Source organism: Gracilinanus agilis, chromosome 1, assembly GCF_016433145.1.
Source record: "Gracilinanus agilis isolate LMUSP501 chromosome 1, AgileGrace, whole genome shotgun sequence".
In the NCBI taxonomy this organism is placed as follows: Eukaryota; Metazoa; Chordata; class Mammalia; order Didelphimorphia; family Didelphidae; genus Gracilinanus; species Gracilinanus agilis.
The window spans coordinates 16049348-16065205 of record NC_058130.1 but is presented as its reverse complement, the minus strand read 5'-3'; the positions used below and the strand labels follow the sequence as shown (position 1 = coordinate 16065205).

The 15858-nt window shown below is 44.0% G+C and overlaps 1 protein-coding gene across 1 annotated transcript in view; it reads right to left on the bottom strand.

Annotated features, from left to right (window-relative positions):
• Positions 1-15858, bottom strand: part of ITPRID1 (ITPR interacting domain containing 1) — a 127241-nt gene that overhangs the window by 53529 nt on the left and 57854 nt on the right. Inside the window, 1 exon segment of the mRNA XM_044656791.1 lies at positions 13150-13207. Within this exon segment, the coding sequence (XP_044512726.1) occupies positions 13150-13207 (58 nt within the window).

Sequence of the window (15858 nt, the reverse complement as noted above, 5' to 3'; positions counted from 1 at the left end):
TCTCTCTCTATATATATATATATATATGTATATGTATATCTATGTAATGCATATTATTCCACGTGCAGCCTAGAGAACTGGTAGGACCACATAACGTTCTCGTCCATCCCTTCGCCTGCCTCTAGTCCCACTGCTTAATACATCAGCCCGTTGCCTGAAGGAAACCTTTGCCATTGCCAGGCAGGTGGGCAAATTGCAGATGATGGAGGGAGACGGACCATGTCCGACGTCCTCATTGCTTCCGGTGCGGGCAGCAGAAGGTGCCCAGGACTGGCAGCCAAAGAAATCAATGACAAGCTCAGGCGCTCTGGCAGAGGCTCTCTCACCTCTGGATCTCCTCTCGAGGCCGGCAAACGCCTCGGCGTCCGGGGAAGGAGAAAGAGACGAGCTTCGTCTTTCTGGAGCGAGACTCTGAGGGGGAGGCCTTGGGGGGCTGGATCATGCCATCGCCTGGCCCTAACCGCTGGGCGGCCCTTCCTATGGGCACTGGCTGCTTCCCACAGGCCCTGCCGAAGCCTCGTGCTTGTTCTACAAGGAAATAGTGGCGTACAGTGATAATAAATGGCATTTAGGCAGCATCCTGACATTTCCAGGGGGCTTTGTGCACGCCAGCTCGTGGGTCCCCCAGAACCGCCTGCTGGGGCCCGAAGGCCCTCCAGGCACTGGCAGAGCCGTTTTACCGGTGAGGAAACTGGAGTTTGGGGAACCTGCGCAGAGCCCCACATCCGGGCAGCCATCCTGACCGCTTCCTGTACGCCGCTCACTCTCCTGCCTGTCCATTCAAAGAGGCTGCTGGGAGGAGAAGACAGAAGCCGGCCTCTCCCGCGCGGTCTCTGACTCTCAGGGGCTTCCCGGGCACAGCTCCTCCCGACCACGCCAGCCTCGTACTGTCGAGTATGGACACCTGCTTCCATCCTGACCGTAACAAGGTGACCTACGCAGGGTTTGTCCTTTAAAGGGCTTCGCTACAAAAGTCAAGACTTCGGGCATCACGCCCAGCATCCTTTGCCTTCTGCCTGGCTTATATGACTTCAAAGTAAATAAATAACGCTGAAAATACCACGCAATACTATCCCCAGAACTCTTACTCTAATCTCTGAATTGCCTTCCCAGAGGCCACGCATGGCTCCCCTTTTCTCTGGGTATCCCCAGAGCCTAGTGCAGCGCCCGAGATACGTGGCTGAATACCTTGAAGGAGACACAGAATTCTCTTCTTTGAGAAAAGCCAAGGTCAGCTTAGGGCCAAGGAAGAGGCAAAGCTTCTGGGGACAACATCCGGATCGGATCATTTCCCTTGTCCTCTGGCCCGGCCCGGCTACGTGTCAGGCACAGTCCTGACACTGCAGGTGAAGAAGGATGCTGATCGGCTGACAGGACATGTCCTATGTCATAGGAAAACTAGGGGAAGAAATGGGGGACAGATAACCCGGAGAAGAGAAGACTCAAAGGATTCGTGAGAGTAGGCTCAAGTGTTTGGGCTCTGGATGGCAGAAAGGGAACCCAATTTGGATGTTGGAAAGAAGGGACTTGATGCCATGAAGACTCCCTAATGGTTAGAGCTTCTCAGAAGTGGAAAGGGGGGGGGAGCTGGGTAGCTCAGTGGATGGAGAGTCAGGCCTAGTGACCAGAGGTCCCAGGTTCAAATCTGGCCTGAGACATTTCCCAGCTGTGTGACCCTGGGCAAGTCACTTGACCCCCATGGCCCACCCGTACCACTCTTCCACCTAGGAGCCAATACTCAGAAGTTAAGGGTTTAAAAAAAAGTGGAAAGAGCCGCTGCCTCACGTGGAGGGTCTCTCCTCCTGTCCATTAGAAATTTGTAAACAAAGCCTGTGATACCACTTGTCAGGTATATTGGACTAGATATCTTGGGGGCGGGATATGGAGGGGACTGGTTGGTTGCCATTGTACCAGTTCCAGCATTCTGTGATCCTGAGATTCTTCACCTGTTTTGAACAATAGATACCGATAAGTGATCAGTTACTCTTAGAAACCAGGCACCGTGGAACTGTGGAAAGATGATGAGTTTTGGAACTGGAGGAGCTGGGTTCAAATCTCAATTTGATATTAACTTGGTGACTTAGGCAACTCCCTTAATTTCTCTAGACCTCAGTTTCTTCATCTGTAAAATGAAGTGGTTGGATTTGATTTCCTCTGCATTCCCTTCCAGGGTTAGATCTAGGGTTCTACAGTCTTATGAGCTTTAGTTTCCCTTATGTGTGCAGAGGAAGTTTGTGCTTCCTCCCTCTTTTCTTGGGTAGTGCAGGTGATGTGAGTCTGCTTCAACTGCCTCACCTGTGTCCCTGCTACGTGACTGAACTTGACCCGGAGGCAAAAGAGAGGATTAAAGGGGCTAATGAGGAAGAGTTGGGGGGTCTCTGTCTCTGGGTCCTGTGAAGGAAGATGCTGCTGGGGGTGCTGGACCAGCCACTTGAAAACTAGCCTAGCCCTTAGTCTCTCCCTTTCTATCTCTCTTCTCTTACCTATCCAAGTCATTCTAATAAAGCTTATTCACTTCCAAGGACCAGAGTCCTAGCTTGATTCACACAGTTGCCTCGTGACGCCCATTCCCAGTCATGGCTTTCCAGAAAGCCTCCCTCCATGGTTTGGCCCTTCCTCTCACTGCTCATTTCTTTCCTTCGCCTTCATTTGAAGGAAAGCGTCCAGGCCAGCTTTTCAGTGTTCTCTTCTACTACTAGAATACAAGCTCCTGTTGTTGTCCTCTACAATGAGCTCCTTGAGGGCAGAGATTGTTTTGTTTGCTTCCCTTTGAACCCGTGCCATTTCACAGAGTATCTGGCACACAGTAAGAGCTTAATAAGTGCGTGTTGACACCTGGACTTGGTGATGCGCATGGATGGGAGCCCGGCGTTCTGAAGGCTTTGCTCGTGCAGGGAGAGTTCGGGTGGATCCTGGCCACTTCCGAAAGCTCTGACCTCTCGCCCTTGAAGGAGCAGCTGGACGTCCCAGAGACACTTTCTCTTCTTCCTAAGCTTCTTGGCCGCCCATCTTTTGATGAATAACAAACTCCTCAGGGCTCGTTGAGTGACATTTGTTTGTTCTCGAGGGAAGCCCGACTTCCCTGGACTTGAGGCCAAAGAAGGGAATTGTAGCAGGACTTGAGCTCCCCAGAGAGCTTTGCTTTTCCCACTTCTGTCGGCCGTGAGTTTAACTCTGCCTACATTCTGCTTTTAAGACCGTCTATGACGATGTCTATTTCCCTCTTAAGTCGATGAATGGAGGAACGCCCTAATGGAATTAAAATCACCCAAAGAAATATTTTGTGTTATGGCGACCCACGGAGTGACGGTTCCCATCGTCGGATAATGGCTAATAACAGGCATCCCACTAATGGAACTATTCAGTCAATTAAAAAACCTCCTGATTGCCTGACGCCGAATATCCCCCCAGTGCCAAGCTGTCTGTGGAGGAGGTGGAGGGAGGGAAGGAAGGTGTGATAATTAAAAGAATTGCTACTTGATAAGTCACAGGAGCCAATGTGTTAACTCCTCACGCTGGGACGCTCGAGTGTTCCCAGCTGCTCCCGAGAAAGGAGGAGGAGGAGGACGCGTTTGATCCCTGGCACCACGAGGAGGGACAAGACGAGGCTCGGATGTGCTAATAGTGAGTTTCCATGTCATCGTGTGCCAGATGGAGGTGGTTACATCCCTGATTGATTGCCTCCTGGGCGAGACAGGGGTTTTCCAGAAGGCTAATGTCTCTGAATCGGCAGCCAAGCTCTGGGGATCAGCGGTTCTCGCCTCTGGTCAGTCCAGGCCCGCTTGGCCTTTCTGGAGTGGGGCAGGAGGGCCAGCGACTCGCGGCTGGGGTGGAAGAAGCGCAGGCCCGGAACCGGCGTGGAACCACGGTGGAGGCTCGGGCGGCCCAGGAGGAGTGTCGAGTGATCCAAGGGACGGACGAGAGCAGAGATGAAAAGGATGAGCCAAGGCGGCCCCTCTCCGTGGGAAGCAAAGACATGACTGAGAAATGGGGTGGGAAGGCACGAGTGGGGAGGCTCGGCTTCCTGGGTTCCCGATCCCGGCCACGCAGAAACCTGTCCACGAGGGCAGAGGCAGAGCCCCGAGGGAGCCCTGAACGCCCTTCCCAGCATCCCCACCCTCTCCGCCTTGCGTTCCTCTCTCTCCACGGCCACTCTGGACTCCAGATCGCCAGCATGGAGAGTGATAGCGGTGCCGGTGGGAGCGGCGGTGGCGGCCTCCGGGGAGGCAGCCCTCTGCCTGTCATCCAGCCACCGGGTCCGACTACAGGACAGAGACGAAGGCTTCATTACTGAACAATGGAGTTTGCTGCCAGAGCCCACGGATTTGAATAAACAACAAATAAGCAACAGCTGTTCCAGCATATGTGTACGGTGGAAAAAAAAAGTCACAAAATAAAAGAATTTGTAAATGCCAAAAGCAACACTAAACTACGGCTGCTACTGTAGAGCGGGTTTTTAATTGCAACCGCAGCAAGCCAGGCTGTGGGTATTAGTCTCACATATGTCTTGTTGCTGCCAACCTGGGAGTATAGATGAATTTAATTAAATAAGGATTATCCCTGCTCCCCAGTACAATTACTTATTTATAACAATGATAAAATTGCCTAATTTTTTTTTTTAAAAAAAGGGGTAATATTTGTAAAACAGCTTGGGGGGGGAAACACGTCCAGTTTTCCTTGTAAGTCATTCAGGGCTATTTGGGGGTGGAGGACATCTCTGAAAATGAAGTCTTTGCCTCCCTCCCAGGAAAGAAAAAAAAACCCACCGAGCCCCGAAACAACCTACCCTTGTCATAAAGCTTGCTGCAGTTAAACAGCCAGAGATGACATTATGGAGAAATATAAAGAAGATACACGGCAGCCTGGGAATTGCTTTTCATGGGGAGTGGAGAAAATGAAGCAATCGGACTCAAATTGAGGGCAGACAACAGAGCCTAGGGAAGGGGCCTGTGGGACGGAGCTGCCATCTCCCTCTGTGCCCGAGGCAGGCCCCCTTGGGAGGCATCGGGCTTCCTGTTCCCGTTGTCCGGAGCCTCTTTGGATGTTGACCGCTCTTTTCTGGCTCCAAAGAAAAGGCATTCAGAAGAGAGAGCAGATTTGAGGGAAATGCTTGGCAGCACCCAGATGAAAGATGGATGTTCTGCCCTGGACGGCTTAGGTTCTGGCAGGCCAAGACAATCATTGAGGGCCATCCTAAAAGGCAAGGTTAGAAAAGGTCAGATGCTAAGGCATCCCTTTGTCTGGGATGGCTTGCAGAATCCAGGTCATTGACTCTACTTACTCCGTCCAACCAGCAAGTCTATATTGAGCACTTTCCACGTGCCAGGCACTGTGCTGGGTGCTTGGAATACAAAGAAAAAACCTGACATCTCTGCCTCGAGGAACTTATACTCACTGGGATCCATTGAACAGGTATATAGAAAAGAAAAGGTAAAATAGAGATGAAATCAACAGTCTTTTTTTAAAAAGCAGAAGGAAGATTCTAATAATTGATTAAAGCTAAAAACCACCTTTGGGAGGTGACCGTGGAACTGCTTTGAATGGAGCCATGAGTTATAAGGGGGAGAACAGCAGGAAGGAACACATTTATTAAGTACCTACTATGATATCATCTGAGATAAAGGAGAGGAGGGAGTCTATTCTAGTCATGGGAGCAGCCTGTTCAAAGGCAAGTAAGCAAGAGCTGCAATGTTGTGAAACATTCATTCATCAGGAAACTGGAAAGTTGGCCAGTTTGGATGGAAGATGGAAGGCACAAAGGGGAGGGAAAGAAAGAAAAGTAAGCCCGGAAAGAAACATTGGAATCAAATCAAAAAGGACTTTAAAAGTCCAATAGAGGAGGCTGTAATTTATCCTAGAGGCAAAGGGGAGTTATGGAAGCTGCTTGAGTGAGGGAGTGACACCCAGGTCAGACAGACTTCTCCTTTAGAATAGGATGGGTGAATGGAAAATGGCATTCTGAGTACCAAGGACAAATTTTCAGGATGCTCATTAACCAACCCATAGTACTGCCAGAAATATTTGGGGAATGGCTGGTATCACTCTCTCTCTTTCTCTCTTCCTCTTTCTCTCTTTCTCTTTCTCTTTCTCTCTCTCTCTCTCTCTCACACACACACACACACAAATAAATAAAATCTCTCTCTCTCTCTCTCTCTATCTATCTATCTATCTATCTGATTTCATCAGTGTAGGAAGTTCCCAGTAAGGAAATTCACCCTCTTTTGCAATTTGTAGACTCACTTAGAGAATTAAGCCATTTGTCCAGCATCATATAACATCATTTCTGTCACAGATGAGAAAATCAAGGTCTTCTTGACCCTGAACTCAATTCTTTATCAGAAAAAGAAAGAAAACTAATTCCTAGCAAGAACATTCGTGGCTCAGTTGGAGGTACTTGCAAATGTATAGATGTCTTGTGGGTGTGAATCTATCAGTAGCCTCTGGGACAACAGAAACTAAAACCTGGTCATTATTTATAGACAATGCATTCATATAGATCAGCAGCATCCCTCAATGACCAATAAGGGAAAGTCTGTGCCCTGTGGAGTCTAGGGAAACCCTCTCCAGTATCCTGGGATGACCGATATCTATCAAGAGACTTTCTTTTAATTACTGTCTTTTCTTGAAATAGACAAACTTCAGGCCAATGGCAGACTAAAAACTCCAATCATTCCAGGATCAAATGTAAAATCCTCTTTTTGCCATTCAAAGCCCTTCCTAACTTGATCTCTTCCAACCTTTCCAATCATCTCACACTTGACTCCCCTCCGTATACTATGAGATCCAATGACAAAGTCTCCTTTTAAGACCCTCTCTCTCCTTATTCTGGGTATTTTTTATCAACTGGCCCATCTTTGGAATTCTCTTCCTCCTAGACTCCAACTCCTGCCTTCCTTCAGGACTCATCCTCAATCCTAGCTTCTGGGAGAAGCTTTTTATGCCCCCTTTTAAACCTTTACCTTCTGTTTCAGGATCAACGCCAAGACAAAAGAGCAGCAAGGGCTAGAAAATTGGGGTTAGGTGACTAGTCCATAGTCTGTGAGTCATTGGAAGTACCTGAGACCAGATCTGAACCCTGGTCTGGACTCCAGTTGTGGCACTCTATCCATCATGCCACCTAGCTGCCCTACCTGGTTCCTTTTAATGCCAGCACCTTCCCTCTGACATTACCTCCAATTCATTCTGCAAGGATCTTGTTTGTACTTGTTCATACATTTTTTTCCATATTGGTTCGCCCATTAGAGCATAAGCTCCTTGAGGACAGGGTGTAGTTTGACCTTTCTTTGTACTCCTGGTTCTTGACACAGTGCCTGGCCCACAAGAAGCATTTAACAATAATTATTGACTAGATGACTGACTCACTACTTTTTGGGGGTGGCATTGGGGACTGAAGCTTCAAAATGAGATGAGGTTGCAAAGTGAGGCTATATCTTCTCCTTGATTTTATCTTATCAGAAAATTTGCAGTAACTTTCTTACTCTCTGAATTCTTAGAGATGGAGTTACTGCTTAACTAGAAGTGGTCTAGACTTGTGATTTCAACTGAGGGATTCCCAATTCCTCCAGCAATAAATATCTACCACTTTACTATAACTTAGAGCAGCGATTCCCAAAGTGGGTGCCACCGCCCTCTGGTGGGTGCTGCAGTGATCCAGGATAGCAGTGATGGCCACAGGTGCATTTTGGAGGGTGGATTCAGTGTAGTAACCAATTTATTAACAACAACAAAAAAGAAACCAATTGCAAATAGTCCATCGTGGTGATTTAAGATTACCGCTGACAGAAACAGGGCTGAGGATTACTAAATTGGTAGCAGCACACCAGGTTCATCCTTCTCATTAAGATGATTTAGAATGTTTTAACTTTTTTTGTATTACATTCTATTCTGAGTTCAATAAATAGTTTCATAATTTCAAAGTTCAATGTTTCTAATTTACACCTTTCTTTACTATATTTTACAAAAAAGGTAGAAACATTAATATGTTTATCTTTCCTGTTAATTGCTATTAAAATTTTTAAAAAATTAATTTCCAGGGGGCGCTAAGTAATATTTTTTCTGGAAAGGGGGTGATAGGCCAAAAAAGTTTGGTAACCACTGACTAAGAGTTTTAGAGCTTAGCCCCAGGGCACTTAGAAGTTAAATGTGTGAAAACAGGATGAACTCTCCCCTCTATTTTTAGCTAAACAAATCAAAAATTTAACGTACTCCTACTTACCATTAAATATGAGAGTTCCTCTGGACTCACTTACTAGAGAAAGCTCAAACCTCCAAAGGCCACTGCACCCCCCACCCCGGCCCCCTTGGGCAGAGCTAAAAAAATTGAAAGACTGCAATTGTTTTTTTGTGAAGAAGGAGGAGCAACAGGAAGTGATAGGAAGTGACATGGAAAAAGAAGCATAAAAGAGAAGAGACCAGCATGGTCTAACATTCATTCCTTTCCTGACTTCTGGAGAGATTGATTCTGGAGATTCATTCCTTCCTGGCATTTGGAGTGAGTGGCCGAGATCCCTGCCTTGGCTTTGGAGGAGGTTGCTTTGGTGGAACTCTGGCTGAAGGCATCACTGGGACCTGTGGCTGAGGAATACTGGAAAATCTATGTGGAGATTAGACTTGGGGAAGCCCTGCCAGTTGAGCCAGACACTGGAGCAGCACTTAGGGTGGTAGGCTAGAGAATACTCTACTTTCTTCTTATATTTTCCCACTATCACTCTTTCCACCTCTTTGTAAATAAAGCTGTTAAAAGTCATTTTGACTTAAGGTGTGATATTTTTAAACTGGAGACTACAATATTACTTTATAATTCTCATATTTAGTTAAAAACTCTAAATTTAACTCTTACAAATGACTTGCCCAGGGTCATCTAGATAGCCTGCATCCATCAGTTGGGAACTCAAAGAGAACTCAGAAGACAGCTAGTGCCAACCTTCTCTTTTCTAAGTGAGGAAGCAGGGGCCCAAGGAGATTACATGACATGCCCAAGGTTACATAATTTATAAGTGTCCACGGCAGGATTCGAACCCAAAGTCTCTGTATACCACATTGCCTCCATAACTGGAACTGTTTTTCCTGACTTCAAAGCTAGTTGTCTAACTCCTGGGATATCCTAGGGAAGGGAATAAGCATTTATTAACACCTATTATGTGCCAGGCATAATGTTAAGTGCTTAACAAATATCTCATTGATCCTCTGCCTCTCATAACTAGAGAAAACTCAGCCTACACTAAAGCTTTTTCAAACCAAGAATTTGTTTAGCAGCTAGACAGATTAATGGGTAGAATCTTTTATTTAGCCAACAAGCAATTATTGAGCACCTACTATATACCTGGCACTGTGCTAAATTCTGGAAATGAAAGAAAATCCCTGCCCTCAAGAAGCATACGTTCTAATGGGGAAGACAACATGCAGACAAGAGTAGTAGATATAGAGTAAGAAAAATATGAGATCAAATCCCACCTTGACAGATACAAGTTGTATAACCCTGGGCAAATCGCTTTACTTTAACTCTGTTTCTCCATCTATAAAATGAATGATTAAATTTGATGGCTATAACTTCTCATCCAGCTCTACATCTGGAATCCAGTGATTCAATTAAATAAATGTTGATTGATGTCTTATTATACAACAAGCATTGTGCCAGGCACTAAGGATACAAAAGTCAAAGGAAATTAGTCTTTACCCTCAGGGAGTTTCCATTCTACTAGAAATACATTATTTCAATTGTAGACTAAAAGGCAAATTGGAGAAGAAGGGTGAAATAAAGACTTGGGGATCAAGGGAGAAATCATAGAGGGGATGGCATAGAGGCCAAGTTTGAAAGGAAAACAAGGAATCTGAGATGCAGAAAAGAAAAAAGAGGGTAATCCAGGCATAGGGGACAGCCTGGACAATGGCACAGGAGTAGGACAGCTTCCACATCCATCACCTCAATATTTTTCTATTAAGGGATATTAATGATTTTGATATCTCATTATTAAAAATCCCTATTATTTAACTTTCCACAAGTTAGCCATAATCCCATATCTTCTCCCTTCTTATAGTGGAGAATCACTTTTTCTAGTTTTCTCAAATATTATGCAAGAATGTCATCTGGTTCCATTACATGATACTAACCAGAACTATAGCATTTGGAGAAGCACACTTATCATTGTTATCTGACCCACTGTACAGGCAGTGTGGCAATTATTTCTTTTGGGCAGCATAATTATTTCTTCCACAGACCGTACTTGGCTGCCTAATACAGCATTGCTCCATGGCTGTTAGTCATATGAAGTTGTAATCACAGAATTTTTTTGAGTTTGAAGGGAACGCAGGGTCCATTTTGTCCATATTATATCCCATTGGAAAGGCCATCTGTCCTCTGGTTGGAGATGTCCAAGGAGAGAGATCTCTGTAGACAGACTATTCCACTTCGGGAGGATTCTGCTTAGTAGGAAGTTTTGTGTTCTTTTTTTTTTTTTTCTTTAGTCGAGCTTCTTTTCAATTTCCTGGTTCGCTCCTCTGGGGCTAAACATCACAGATCTGATTCTTCCTTTTTATGTTACCTTCTCAATCCTTGAAGATATATATCATGTCTCCCACCATGAGTTTTCTCTTCTTCAGGCTGAACATTCTAAGCTCCTTCAATGGATTTTCACACAACATGAATTGGAGAACCTTTAACATCCTGGGTGCTGCCCCTCAGTGATCACCAGCTTATTAATATCCATCCTAAAATGCCCAAAATGAGACCCCAATAAATAGTATTCCAGCTAAGGTCTGATCAGGACAGAGTAAAAGATGATTATTACCTCTTTATTCCTCAAGATGAAGTCTCTGAATTTTTTTTTATTTATTTCATTAAATATTTCCCAATTAAATGTAAAAAGATTTTAACAATCATTTTTTAAATCTTAATCCTCTGTCTTAGTATCAATGCTAAGACAGAAGAGAGGCAAGGGCTAGATAATTGGGGTCACAGCTAGAATATGGATGAGGTCAGATTTGGATCCAGGTCCTTCTGACTCCAACCCTAGTGCTCGATTCACTGTGATACCTAGTTGCCCTTTAACAATCATTTAAAAAAAATTTCAATAACAAATTCTCTCTTTCTCCTCCTTTCTCTTTAAGAAAGCAAGTTTGATATCAATTATACATGGGAAGTCAGGCAAATATTTCCATCTTAACCACAATGCATAAAAAACCCAGATAAAATAAAATAATAAAAACAAAAAGAGTAAAACAAAAGTCTGCTTTAATCTGCCTTCAGTGTTAATTAGTTCTCTTTCTGGAGGTGGATAACATTTTTCATCACACATCCTTTGGAATTGTCTTGATGAGTAGCTAAGTCTATCACAGTTGATCATCCTCATAATATCACAGTTGCTGTGTACAATGTTCTGGTTCTTCTCCTTTCACTTTGCATTTCTTCATATGTCTTCTCAGATTTTTCTGAAACCATTCTACTCATTATTTCTTAGAGCTCAGTAGTATTCCATCACAATCAGATATCACAACTGGTGCAGCCATTTCCCAATTGGCAGGCATCGTCTTGATTTTCAGTTCTTTGCCCCCCATAAAAAGAGCTGCTAAAAATAGTTTTGCACATATAGGTCCTTTTCTCTTTTCTTTGATCTCTTTGAGACACAGACCTAGTAGGGTTAAAAGGTATGTTCTAGGGGGGCAGCTGGGTAGCTCAGTGGAGTGAGAGTCAGGCCTAGAGACAGGAGGTCCTGGGTTCAAACCCGGCCTCAGCCACTTCCCAACTGTGTGACCCTGGGCAAGTCACTTGACCCCCATTGCCCACCCTTACCAATCTTCCACCTATGAGACAATACACCAAAGTACAAGGATTTAAAAAAAAAGGCATGTTCTAAATTGTTCTCCAGAATTCCCAATTTTTCCACAACCCCTCCAGTATTTGTCATTTTCCTTTCCTGTGATATCAGTCAATCTGATAGATATAAGACAGTATCTCAGAGTTGTTTTAATTTGTACTTTTCTATTCAGTAATTATTTAGAGCATTTTTTCCATGTGATTTAATAGCTTTGATTTCTTTTGTCTGAAAACTTCACGTTCACATTCTTTAACCATTTATCAACTGGGACTAAGTCTCTCTTAATGCACGCCAACATTACCTGGATGCTTTTGATTACCACATTACATAACTGACACCTGTGCAGTTTGAAGTCCACTAAAACCTAAAGATTTTCTTCTTTTTTTAATGATAAAACATTTCTATCCATCTCCTCCTCCTGTCCATATCCATCTCCATTTCTATCCATTGTGAAAACAGATTTTTGGTCCCAAATGAAACTAAATCTAAATTAATTCCTAGTCTAGCCTATCAAGATATTTTTGGCTCTTGACTGCCAATCAGAATGTTAGTTACTGATCTTAACTTGTTGCAAATGTGCTGATTATGCCACCTTTGCCTTTACCTATGTCAAGAGTAAAAGTTCAAGCACTTTTGAATTCACCTCCATTACTACTATCTTCTCCATGACAACGTCACGAGGAAGTTCAGGAAATACTTTTGCTAAAGTCCAGGTAACAATATTGGCTCACTAGCAACCTTATTCAAAAAGGCTCTATTTTCGGGGGGTAGCTGGGTAGCTCAGTGGATTGAGAGCCAGACCTAGAAGATGAGAGTTCCTAGGTTCAAATCTGACCTCAGACACTTCCCAGCTGTGTGACCCTGGGCAAGTCACTTGACCCCTATTAGCCACCCTTACCACTCTTCCACCTATGAGACAATACACCGAAAAGTACAAGGGTTAAAAAAAAAGGCTCTATTTTTAATCTAGCATGGCTCCTTGTTGATGAAGTCATCTTTCCTCATCTTTGTGATCATTTCTTCCTTTCCTAGCTGTTCCTTAACCACTTCTTTAACCAATGGTTCTAGACTAATCTCAGAAATTGGTGTTAAGCTTACCTGCCTATAATTTCAAGGCTGCTCTTTTTCTTAAAAAGAAGACCAAGATTTAACCCTTCTTTAGTCACATCTTCTTTCAAGATCTTTCAGATTTCATTGATGGATACGCACATACTCACCAGCACATACACCTGCATACGCTAGTATGCTTCGCTGTTCCACATGTCACGTTGAGTTTTCAACATTTCTTTAGGAATAATGGCCGCTAGTGAAATTGATCTTAAGGACTGATTCTTACCGACTGGGCCTGAGATCCCTTCCAGTGGATTTCCAGGTTCCTCCTCAAAGCTCTGGACCTGAGGTATACAAAGGCAAAAACGGCTACTTCGATGGCTTCTCTATATTTTTCTGCATCCCTGTGCTGGCGTTAAACCTGACAAACTTTAAAGCTAGAGAGACATCCAGATCATTTCCTCTTGTAAGTTGTTTCTGTTATCTTACAGCCTAAATTTTTACTCTCTTCTTGGAAATGGTGGCCCCTTGGGGAGCTGGGGAGAGCAATTAGTCACTAAAATCATGGTTCTGGGCAATAACAGTCCCTGAGAATAGGAAGGGCCAAAGACACTTCTTAATGAAAGGACCCAAATTGGTAAGTGAACTCCTGAAAATGGCCTCTCTTTCTTGGGACATCGAGTGACAACTTTTTTTTCTTTATTTGTACTTCTCTCATGCACACATAACATTATTTTATTATGTCTTAGCTACCCTATCTGACTATAAACTTCATGAGAGTAGCAACCCAGACTTACTCATCTTCTTATCCTCCTAGACACCAAGCAGAGCACTTTCCACATTTTGGGTTTAGTTTTAGTTTTGGGGTTTTTTTTAAAAAATAAATTCATAGGGGAAAGTAAAAACATGAATCGTGTAATCATGGAAAATTTATCTAAGAAATAAAATATTAAAATAAAATAAAAAATAACTAAAAAATAAATTCATGATTTCATTGGTACAGAGAACTCTTTCTTTTTTATTTTTTTTCTTATTTAAGCCCTCATCTTCCATCTTGGAACCAATACACGGTATTGGTTCCAAGGCAGAAGAGTGGTAAGGGCTAGGCAATAAGTGTCAAGTGACTCAGGGTCACACAGCTGGGAAGTGTCTGAGGCCAGATTTGAACCTAGGACTTCCCGTCTCTAGGCCTGGCTCTCAATCCCCTGAGCTACCCAGCTGCCCCACTTTTTTCAGATAATTCATTCTAATGAAACTCCTTATGCCAATCTAGATCATTGGCATTCACTGTATGTCTTGTATTCTTAGCGAGTTTCCTGGGGACACTAAGAGGTTAGATGCCTGGCCCAGAGTCACATATTTTTATGCATATTTTCCATTTCTTGTAATTGGATTTTAAGGTTTGTCTTTCAAAAATAAATATGTAACCTTGCAAGGGCCCCTATTTAAGATGCAACTCCCAAGGCTCTCATTATTCTTCTATCAATAGGAAAACAAACATATTGGCTCAGGCTATGTTGTTGGGAATATATATTATATTTTGCATAAGGATTAACAAATTATAAACGTAGGGCCCTTCTTGGAAACATTTTGCAGGATACAAAAGTTTCTTGTATAATCAGGGGAAATGTAGTAAAGATAACTTAGGATAAAACTTTATCTATATCAAGGGCTCAGAGTCCCCTGATTAGAAGAGACCCCAGAATTCCCCAGACCCAAAGAGAAATCCCCCCAATAACTCCCCTGTCACATGATCATTCAGCCTTTTCTCAAAGATCTCATAACCTCTCCATGTAGCCCATCCCACCTTTGGAGGGTTCTCCTCATTTGTTGTTTGGAAGTTTTTTCTGTTTGTCATCTCTCAGATGCTGCCTGCTCCACAATTTTCTTTGCTCAGACTTGGGCCCACTGGAATAGTTGGCTTTTTCTTAGCTGATTCCTACCATCCCTTCGGGGCCTAGATCAAATCCTCTGATACCCTGGAAGTTCTCCCTGGTTCTCTTAGCTCATGATGCTCCCTCCTATCTCTGAACTTGGATTTCACTTTCTGTTGGAGCCATCCACCTTCACCAAATTTAATGTGATGAACCTTTATTGAGTACCTACTCTATGAGACTCACTGGCTTAATAAGAGATGTGGACTAATCCTGTGCTTTCATTGGCATAGGGACCTCCCAGATGAGGAATTCCCTTTCCTAATGCAAGTCAGCTCCTTCTTTGCGATTTATCCTCTTCAAAATTTGTCTGGAACACAGGAACATTTACGGGAAGGCCAGTGTAGGTCAGAGGTAGGACTGGAGCTCAGGCCCTCCAGACTCTGAAGTCAGATTTCTCTTCACTCCACCATGTTACCTCTCCAGTTTGAGTAAACACTAGAAAACAGTGGATGTCACTAAACTATTCACTGTGGCTCCCTTTTACTTCTTACCATAGCTGAGGTTCAGGGAGCCCCTGGTTTTAGGATATGGAGCTCCCTGCAGGCAGAGGCTACCTAGGCTTGATCTCTGTGACCCCGGTGTCTAGCATAGTGATTTGCACACAAGAGGCACTTAATAAATGCTTACTGATCTAAAATGAATTGACAATCATCTTTGGAAAGCTGTGGACAAGTTATGTCACATCCATGGGCCTCAGTTTCCTCATCTCTAACATGAAGGAGTCGGTTGGAGTTGATGGATTCTGAAGAGGATCCATGTCCAGGACAAGGATCCTCTATCATCCTCTGATGTCATTTAACTACCCTGGGACTCTGTTTCCATATCTATAAAGTGAAGAAGTTGGTCTATTTGGCCTCTGAAATTCCTTCTGGTTCCAGATCAGGGATCCTCACCTCCTCACCCCTGCTCTAGGAAATGACTTTTTTTAGTGAGTGATGGATGTGTTAGGTGCTGAGAGAAGCTCGAGGGGTGGGAGACGGGGTAGAGGGATTGCTGTGGACTAGAGTGGGCCGGCAAGCCTTCCCAGAGGAGTGTCTCAGCTGGGCCTTGGAGGCTGG